The sequence below is a fragment of the Culex quinquefasciatus genome, chromosome 2 (genome assembly GCF_015732765.1).
Source record: "Culex quinquefasciatus strain JHB chromosome 2, VPISU_Cqui_1.0_pri_paternal, whole genome shotgun sequence".
In the NCBI taxonomy this organism is placed as follows: Eukaryota; Metazoa; Arthropoda; class Insecta; order Diptera; family Culicidae; genus Culex; species Culex quinquefasciatus.
Window position 1 is genome coordinate 13,430,756 of NC_051862.1, and position 10,512 is coordinate 13,441,267.

Genomic DNA, 10,512 nt, shown 5'->3' on the forward strand with positions numbered 1-10,512 from the left:
CATATGAAAGACAATAGTTTATAGGTCCTTTTCAAAAAAACTCTAGAAATGTTTTCTAGTTTATTTGAAATCACTTAAAATATTTTGTATTTTGCAAAAAGTGTTTTCCACACAAAAAAATGATTTGCCTCTCTTCCTCAATGGTACTCAAGGTGGTGTAAGTAAGGTTTCCTACCATTGATAATGTTACGTTATTTTATAGTATAACTTTTTTTTATAATTCAGGGATAAAATTTTGTAAAAAAAAAAGATTTTCAGAATAAGGAGCAGTTTTATCATTATGAACAAAAGATTGTTAATCAACAGCACCGCAAAAAATGTTTTCCATACAAAAAAAAAAAATGATTTTGTGTTATGATTGCAAACCAACAGCAATAATAACTTATTGATTTTTTTGTGTTTGTTATTTTTGTGTACGATGAACTTAAACATGGCCATTAGGGTGACAATAAAAAAATCAATCTCAGAGATACCCCCTGATTCCATTCCTTTCATAAAGCTTTTATCATAAAAAGTTGGTGAAACAAATCTTTTCATACAAAAACGTCTTCTTTCAATCGCTACTAACTCGTCAGAGTTAACTCGGATCGTTTTGCCGTCTTCGACAAAGTTGTTTGTCATAAAATTTTAAATAAGAATCTCACACTTGACAATGATCCGGACGCATAGAACGCCACTTTTTGGTGTAATTAAGATTTTTTTGCTTTTTCTCATACATTTTTTTTCGATTTTTCCCATACAAACTTTAACGATAAAAGCGACCCTTAACCCTTAACCAATTTGGCTCAAAATTTGCACAGTTTCTTATTTTTACCTAAAGAATCAAACCAGGGGGTATCTCTTAATATTTTCCAAAATTTTCATTTTTTCTTGTCACCCTAATGACCATATTTGCAACGACCAAGAAAGTTTGAATTTTTTTTTTAAGTTGTTGATAACGAGGTATTAGACACAGAAACAATTGCAAATTGGAATAAATTGCAAATTGGAATAAATTGCAAATTGGAATAAATCAAATAAACATTTTTTTTAGGTTTTGTCTTTTTTTAATTTATTTTATTTTTACAAACTTTTTCAAATATTCTTTCGGCCCTCCACTGTTTCAGAAAAAATGCATCCGACTGGCAGGGTCAAAAGGTTGGGCACCCCTTGGACTTCGACAAACTGGTCAAATAACCACTTTCTCAAAAGCCTTTTTCGTGAAATTCTGATAACTTGTGAAAAATGTTAATACATTCGAATTATTGTTTTTGTGTGCTCTACAACTTAGTACAGAGTGGATTGGATAATTCCAATGGAACTAATTGAAACGACTGAAAGCTGTCAAATGCACAAAGCCACGTCCTCGTAAATTGACAAACAAAGTAACACGTAACAAGTCGAAATGTAACATTAGTTTGACAACTCAGTTTTGACGTTTGAGTGCTTTTTAATTCAAATTCGTAATGTTTATTTTTTCGACAGTAGTGAACGCCCGCCGCTTCTGTCAACAAGGTAACTATTATGATCGGATTTCTATACGAATATGTTCCAATTAGCGTGCAACGGAATTAGCGGACAAAAATTCCTTCAGTGGCCTCAAGAAGCCAACAACTGGCACATGCTGATTCATTTTGGTGCAGAAATTCGTTAAATTGAATTTTATACAGAATATTTTAGAGTGATGATCAATTATGTCCGAAAATGATCAACGACTTCACCTTAAGGGTAATTCTCCGCCAACTCACACAGCAGTTGCCCCGACCCCTCTTCGATTTGCGTGAAACTTTGTCCTAAGGGGTAACTTTTGTCCCTGATCACGAATCCGAGGTCCGTTTTTTGATATCTCGCGACGGAGGGGCGGTACGACCCCTTCCATTTTTGAACATACGAAAAAAGAGGTGTTTTTCAATAATTTGCAGCCTGAAACGAAAAAAAGTTTTGAAAAAGATGGACAGACACGGACGACGAAACAAGAAGAAACGCAAAATGTAACTTTTTCAAAACTTTTTTTCGTAGAATTACGATAACTCGTGATGTTTATAAGCAAACCTCTTATGTTTTGTAATTGTCTGTTCTACAACTTTGTAGAACATTGTTACACTCTAAAAAATTACCCTGCAAAGTTAGAAAAAACACGAAATTTTAAAATGAAAAATTTTGTTCTAAATTCTTGGTCAATGTAGATTCGAAAAGTACATTAAATTTCCCATTAAATTACATGTTCCAAAAAAATTTAAAGTCGAGTAACGGAAAATGACTGAGTTTTTAAAACTTTTTGAGTGTTTTTTCTATGAAAAATACGTTTTTTCGTAATTCTGAGTACGCCATCAAATCGGGCGTCTCATTTTACATAAAAGTCCCTTTGACACCAAATTTCTATCTCATCACCGTTTCAGGCTGCAAATTATTGAAAAACACCTCTTTTTTCGCATGTTCAAAAATGGAAGGGGTCGTACCGCCCCTCCGTCACGAGATATCAAAAAACGGACCTCGGATTCGTGATCAGGGACAAAAGTTACCCCTTTAGGACAAAGTTTCACGCAAATCGAAGAGGGGTCGGGGCAATTTTTCCCGATTTCGTGTGAGTTGGTAGAGAATTACCCTTAAAAATACATAGAAATTTGAAACAATTGAGCAAACCTTAAATATTAATGACATCCTTCCTCAAGAAAAAAATCTTTCCCATACCGGGAATCGAACCCGGGCCTTCTGGGTGAAAGCCAGATATCCTAGCCACTAGACCATATGGGAGGCATGAAGGCATGTTAAACACCAAAGATTTGCTCATGTCATGTGCTGCTGTAGAGATGAGAGATGCACTTCCGGCACAACCGGAGGCCAGCGCATGTCCACTGATTTTAGCCTGTTGATTCAGCAAGTACACGTCCAGAGATACATCGGAAGAGCAATATCGATAGCAGTTTTCCGGTTTATGTGGGCTTTAATTACCCACTTGTTTGAATGATCTGCTTCACGAAGCAGTTGCAAAAATAGGGGAACAGATTGCATCTTCAAAAGACTCTGTTATTATTTTGTTTATTGAAAATCATAGAAAACAAACAAAAAAATAAATAAATAAACACCACGACGAACTTTGCCCCACTTTGGGTCAACATTTCGTCTAAAACTAAAAATGACATCACACAGTAGAATGCCACCCTTCCACTTTGGTACAATATTCACGTTTCTTCAAGAAACGATTCTCAGTTTCTCTTCTGCGACGATGTCAAATCTGGCGATCTCTGCTCAGTTGAGCTTCCATCGTTGCCCCGATCGGATCGTTTGAATACAGAAGTCCCAAAAGTCTCAGGTCGAAATGTCCAAGGAAGAGTCCAAATACGGCTTCAAAGACAAGGCCAGGGCCGAAGAATCGCTGGAACTGCTCAAGAGCGAAGATCACAAATACCAAACGTTGACCGTCCGTGGGCTGCTCGGAAGGGCGAAACGAGTTTTGACCTGTAAGTATTTGGGAGGTCGTGGGAATTGAAGTTCTATGACGTCATCAGATCCCATCAACTCCAGCCGTATATCAGTTACAAGTGTCACCGCGCATTCCGTACAAGTACAATAACAGATGTTACCCTCGACGTGCTACAAGCCGATAAGGATGACCTAAAAAAAAACTCGTTGAAGAAACCGCTCGAATATGTTTACCGACATAATTAATAGTTGTGAAGTAATTTCTATTTTTAAACTAACGCAACCACGCGAATCGCACCCAGCGATGATGGTGATGACGTGATGATGATTATGATGCTGATTCGATGACTGAAGTGTGGCTGAAGGCGAAGGCCACGCGGTCTGCATTTTAAACTTCTCGCGGGGATTGCCGGTCTCTTCAAACACGGTTTGTTTACAGTTCTCTCGAACAACATAGAGAGAGCGAGAGCGCAATTTAAACGTTTGACTCCTGACCATCAGCTGTTTGAAGAGATTATCGATGAGAGTTCTCAGAGATTGGGACGTTAAAGTGTGACACGTGATCAGTAACGGTAATTTTTTATTAGTTTTCAAGTTCTAACGATTTCATTTTCTGCTAGAAAAAATCTCTGCATGTTTTTTTTGTAAAATGTAGAAACAAAAAGTATCACAAAGTGCTGTAAAAATTGTAGCAGTCATGCTACTATCAAAAAATTACAAAAATATCAATAAATTGATCAACATATTGTTTTTTTTCCAAAGTGTTGCGACGATTTTTGGTGTAAGAATTCTAAATTTGTAAAAGGTCCAGGAGCGCTCTGTATGATAAAAAAATAACGTCATCACTGTTGTTAATGGGTGATAGAAAAAACTATCACTTGATGATTCTTTAACCAAAATATCAGAGAGTATAGCGACCGTCACTATAGCATGTGAGTTCTCTCCTTTTATCTCGTGATTGTCAGCAAGAGCATTCTCTTTAGTCTTTTGTTTTTGTGGCTCTGTTGAGGGGAGAGAAATGTGAATGTGGGAATGGGAAAGAAAAAGAGAATGTCACTCAAGATTATGTTATCACGAGATAGAGACCGGCGATTCTTGGTGGTGAGAATCTCGCCACAGGCAGAAAGACAGTGAAAGTTTGGAGATGAGATTTCGGACATGATAATTGTAGTCTCCGAGAACTGAAATTATGATTTTTTTTACAACCCTGAACGTGGTTCTATTTGTGTCTTTTTTATTTGATTTTTTTTTTTTGTTTTTTATTTCACTTTTCTTTACTGTTCTTAGAAAAAATAAGACAACAACAACTACAAAATTCTCGAGATATCATTATCTTAAGATTTCATTATCCGAAATGATTTTTTTCCAAAGCTATTGATAATCAAGGCAAAACTGTTAATTTGGGTTTTGATCTTTGAGAGAGAAGAAAAATAATAATAATTGCTTTAATACTCAATTGGAACAAATTTGTAAATTATTTTATGGCGCACTTATTTTAAAAAGTGAAAATGCCCAGTTTTATGAACAAAAGATTGACAAGTACTGCCAAAATTCAACTCATGTTTAAAAGAAAACGTATTTTGAATTGATTGATGCCACACAGTGATTTCATTTTATCGAAGTTAGCTTAATTCTGCCGAGAATAGCAAAACTCGGCGCTCGGCATATAAATTAGTCGGCAACTCAGCGAAATCAGACTAAACTTTGGCAATAAGTTTGACAAATTTAGCGGAGTTTGGTTTAATGTATCACCAAAACGACCTGTTTTGCTTCGCGGCTGAATTCAGTTGACTTCGCATAAATAAATTCAAAATCATAAATGACCGTGCGTCTCCAGCGCACACCTTCAGCAACGATCATCTAGTGGAGACGCTTGATATTTTACTTTGTTCAGTACATATTCTGAATAACTATGAGTTGGCAAAATTTTTAAAATAATTCCCTTAAATTTCAGTAACGAAAGCAGAAGAAAAAGTTAAAAATATCAAAGAAGCCATTGGCGTATTCGAGGCCTGGCTCGAGGACAACACGACGAGCAGTTCGAAGAACTCAAAGCCCAAGGACACGGAGGAAAAGGTCGAAACCGTAGCCGGACTAGGCTTCAAAGACAAGGAGGCGGCTGAAAAGACTCTGAAGTATGCTTTTGATATTTAGCTAAATTAATTTCAACTTTACTCAAAGAGACACATTTTTTTAGGATCCTAGAAGGCCGCGATCCGGACTACCAGAAGCTCGCCATCAAGGGTCTGCTGGGCAGCGCCAAACGAGTGCTTCCATCCACCAAGAATGAGGACAAAATTGCCGCCATCAAAGCAGCCGTTGCGCTGTTCGAGGATTTCCTCGAAACTTTTGACCGTGAGGACCGTGCCAAGCAGAACATGGCCTACTTATCGCTCGAGCTGATCCAATCGGTGCAAACTGTTAGCAAACCTTCCGAGGCGTTGGCCGCAGAATTCGTGGACTGCTACGCCAAGGTTGCCAAGGGTAACTACAAACATCTGCGGACAAAGTTCCCCAAGGAGGACGGAGAAACCAGCTGGGACATTGTGCGCAACCGGAAGTTGCTCAAACTGAAGGAAAAGGTCAAGGAGTCTGGGGAAAAACTGTTCGATGCGGATGGAAAACCGACGGAAACGCACCTGGCGATGATCTTCTGGGCGTACAGTCCCAACGTGGACAAGCTGAAGACGTACTGCGGGTCGTTGAAGAAATCCGGCGACAAGAAACGGTCACACTCTTCGTCGGAAGAGGACAGCGACGAGGACGAGTCGAGCAAGAAAAAGTCCAAAAAGTGAATGAATCTTGAAATTTGCTGGTGGTTGGGGAAATATGTTCAAAAATAATTAACTCAAATAAATATTTATAAAAAAAAATCGTTTTTTTTGCCCTAACAATCACAAGTCTAACGAACTGAAAGTAATTTCGATGTACGTAATCAGATTTGTTATCAGAGAAAACCCCTTTCCAAAAATGATTCACTTATTGCTCCCTTCAATCATTGCAAAGGTGAGTCATTGTGCAATTTGCGATAACAGGTTCAATAACGCCACTTGAAAATATTCGTAAATTATTGTCAGGGATGTACGACATAAGTTATATTCAACAATGTTTATTCACATAAAGCTGCCAGAAATAAATGAATTAACATCAACAACAGTTATTCACATATAACACAACTCGACTTCTTTATTAATAAGGTCCTATAAACAAATGTAAACATTGAGTGTATCCCTTTCACACCTCATGTCAATGTCCATTGGAGTGAGCGGGATAAACTCGATGGTTACATTTGTTCATAGAACCCACTTCCACTTCTCAATAAAAGTTGACATCCTTTGAATTAATTCAAGAGTGGCACACTGCTATAAAATATTGTGGAAATATCAACCATAATGGTTTCCCCAAAACCAAGCCTCCTCCCAAAGTTTCTGCATTTTGTGAAATTTGCTCAATTGTCTTAAAGGAGGTAATTAGACTATGACAAACTAACAAAGAAACTCGCACTTTTTCGTGTTTGACGGTATGCCAATCTCGCAAATTAAGCATAATCTTTGGCCTAATCTTAAGTGCTGATTGACGTTTCTGCAAATAAATGGAGGAAAACAAACAAAGTAGGCAAACTGTCAAAAATTGAAAGTTTGTTTGTTAGTTTGTCATAGTCTCATACCTCCTTAAGTAAAAACCGCAAAAACGTAATCACCAACATAATTTAAACGATTTTGTCATTGATTGTTTGATTTTGGCGATTGATGCCTTCAAAATCTCATCATTTTCTGTTTTTGCTTTTTTTTTTTTTCTTAAAATGCATTCTTAAAACACATGCTCCTTTTCTCACTTAGTCACTAAACCAGCCAAAGGTGCCCAAAGCCTATATTTTACAACTCCAAATATTGTCGAATCATAAACGTTGACGCGATGGTATCGAAAAGGTGTTATCTTATCAGCAATACGCACCTCACCCAAACACCTAGACATTATTGGTTTTCTCGTGAGTAGAAAGGTAAGGGTAGTGCAGCCAATGATTGACGAAGAAATATACACGCTATACACCCCGGTGGTTGGTCATTTTTAATTTGCCACTTTTTTAGTTTGTACCCCGTTAGTTTGACAACTGTCACATTTTATACGACGCTCGCGCACACAATCAATACAACAGTTTGGTAGTGTGTGTGTGTGTGTGTGAACTCCGAGTAAAAGTGACCCCGCTCGTTTGACAACAGTTGGTGTCAAACCATCGGGGTTTGTATTCAAACAAAATTGTTTTGTTTTTACTAAAATATAAAAAAATACCTAAAATTTAAAAAAGATTAATTTTAAATCTTTAAAATTTTTGATTTTGTTAGTTTTTTGAATTGACATTTTTTTAAGAATTTTATTAAATATCAAAATTGTATGTTCTGAACGTTCAAAATTATGAATTGTCGAATTATTAAATTTTAAAATTACCTATTTCGGAATTTTTGTTTTTTTTCGATTTTTTGATTTTTCAAATGTTTGAATTTGAAGTTTTAGAATATGTAAAGCTTGAAATTTTTAATTTTGCATAAAATTTTTGAAATTTTTATTTCTTGTTTATTAGATTGTTTTGAATTTTCGATGTATAAAATTTTTTTATTGTTTGTATATTTGTAAGTGTATCTTTCAATTTCTAATTTTCTGATTTTATTTATTTTAATTTTCAATTTCAAAATTTAAAATTTTTTAGTTTTTGATTTTTTTTCCTGAAGAATGTCATGATAATGGTTGGGCTTTATGCTTTGCTTCATTTCAATTCAAGTTTAAAACAAAATCTGTTCTTTTAATATTGAGATTGTGCGTTTTGAGATTCGGTATTATAAGCAGGCTTGCCACAAATACAGATTTTTTTGGCACATACCAAACACTCAATCGAGTATAACTTTAAAGAATAATATTCTTACCAAAAACTGAACATGCCAAAAGATGCTAACAATGTTTGTCTTTTTGGCCAATTTAACAAAAACTGCTCAAATTTATTTTAACTGTTAAAAAAAATCGTTTGTGTTTCAGGCCTGTGCTGAAAAATCTGTATTTGTGGCAAGCCTGATTATAAGGCAATTTAGAATTTTCAAAATTATTGATATTTCGTGACCCTCTTCTTGACTTGATCGTTTCATGGGCATGTTTTGCGATCCTTCCGAGCTCCGTATTCGCCTTAAAAGAGTAGACTATAGACTGTTTTGAAAGTGATTTTTGTCGAACGAGTTTTGCTACCTTGGAATGCAAATATTTTCAATTCAGATTATCAATTTGAATTCTTATGACTTATGAATACACACTTCTGGAGGAGAGAAAAAAGATGGCGGTCGAGTTAAATGCGTCGCGTATTGCTGCGATTTGTTTCCGCATTTTATTTGTGCGTAATGGTTCGGAACGCGTCTCAAATGTGATTAAATCGTCGCGGGAGATTGCTGTCTGTTGAGGAATAGTGAAGTTTTCCCAGGAGTGCTCCTTGAAAGTCGGGTTTCTACTTATTTTGTAGCAGAACGGGTGGATTTGGAAGTGGTTGCAGAGACGGCGTTCTGCCCTCCGGAGGAAGAGTTTCCATGTGTGTGTTGTGTTCTTGGGGGTCTGCGTGAGTGTAGTAGTGATAGCACGGCCGAAATTAAAATAGCACATAACAGAGAGGATTGGTAGTGATGTTTTTTTCAGAATGAAAGAGTTTTTCAAGAGTCCGAAAATGCAATTATTTATAATACTGCGTCTTACGAGCGCCAAATGATTGATTTGTGGCTGAAGTTTGACTTCCGCAAAGGGTCATGGCTCGCTGTGGTTTACCGGGCGGGCAGAGAGAGTCCCTGTATCTACGAGTGTTTGTGTTTGTGAAAGAAAAGCAGAAGCAGTGCTCGTGTTTTTTTCTTCTCTTTTTTCGAGAAAGTTGCAGTACTAGATCAGGCTCAATCAAAAGTTAAAGCTGACGTTTGTGGTAGTGCCATTGTTTCGGAGGAATTGGCAGTATTGGCCGAAAAAAAAGACCGAAAAGTGAAAAAACTTTAGCTGCTGTTTTCGGGTAAAGAATCTTATCTTGAAGAAGCCAGAGCAAACTATTCAGCTGTTTTTGGCACAATGGCGTTTAAATGCAAAAGTGATCATAACCGTATTGGTGCACGACGAACTCTGCCAATCAAGTGATAATTTTTTTTGTTGGATTTATTTTAAAATTTAGTGATTTGTGTTGGTGGACCTATTTATTTTGCGAAAGATATTCATGTTCATAACTGTGCAAAAATGTGGTAAATCAAAATCTTATTTAGGCCTGAGGTGAAGAGTGGTTTTATCGCAAGAACACTGAAGTTGAACGAGAGCTAGAGGACGATGCGCCATCGTTTGGATTGGAATTTCAAAGAAAACGGGTGAGTTCGTTCTGAAATGGAGATAAAGGAGTGTTTTCATTTACAGTAAAGTGCCATCACCACACGCTCACGATTTGTCACAGGTTTTGTTGTCGTTGTTTTCGTTGCGTTTGTTTGTGTCCTAAGTTCGCAAATACTCTGTTTTGATTGTTTTGTGTTTGAAATACGTGTTTTACCCCTGTTCCGTTATAATATCTTGTTTGAAAAGCGAATCGCGTCTTTAAAAAGTCCTTTCTATATCATCATAGATCGGAAGGCTGTTGGCGGTTATGTTATGTCGTTAAAACGTTGTAATTTAGAGGCGCGGTTGAATTATTAAGAGCAACTATTAATGTCCTTCCCATAGCTCCGCATCGCAGCACGTCTTATCCTTTTTATCTCTTATATGATCAAAATAACTCTAAACATTTCATTATCAACAATTTTGATAATGCACCTGTTAATTAATGATAATGTTGGTTTTATCTTTCCGCAGCCGGCTGTCTAAGATCTAACCATTTTAGTATAAATCTTCAGCATATAATAGCATATACAGATCGCTGAAGCGTATGATCGGTTGTGCTGATAGGATATTACGGTCCTGTTCAGCAACGGAGAAGGACAACCATGGGTGCCCTCTCATGCTCTATTTTATGATGTATTTATTGCATATTATTTTCAGGTGTTTAGTGGCAGTTTTTACAATTATTTATTTTACAGCTTCCTGGAATCATCTTTAAGTTTATTGCCCATATGTATC

The 10,512-nt window shown here is 36.6% G+C and overlaps 1 protein-coding gene and 1 non-coding gene across 2 annotated transcripts; one reads left to right on the top strand and one right to left on the bottom strand.

The window, feature by feature from the left end:
* Positions 1–2,661: 2,661 nt before the first annotated feature.
* On the bottom strand, positions 2,662–2,733 carry Trnae-uuc. Its single transcript has one exon. It is a non-coding gene; the product is annotated as a tRNA-Glu (tRNA).
* Positions 2,734–3,224: 491 nt separating this feature from the next.
* Positions 3,225–6,275, top strand: LOC6032331. The gene is made up of 3 exons (XM_001842909.2): positions 3,225–3,440; positions 5,357–5,537; positions 5,600–6,275. Exons 1-3 carry the CDS (start codon positions 3,299–3,301, stop codon positions 6,195–6,197), a joined length of 921 nt encoding a protein of 306 aa, XP_001842961.2. The 5' UTR covers positions 3,225–3,298; the 3' UTR covers positions 6,198–6,275.
* The last annotated feature ends 4,237 nt before the right edge of the window (positions 6,276–10,512 follow it).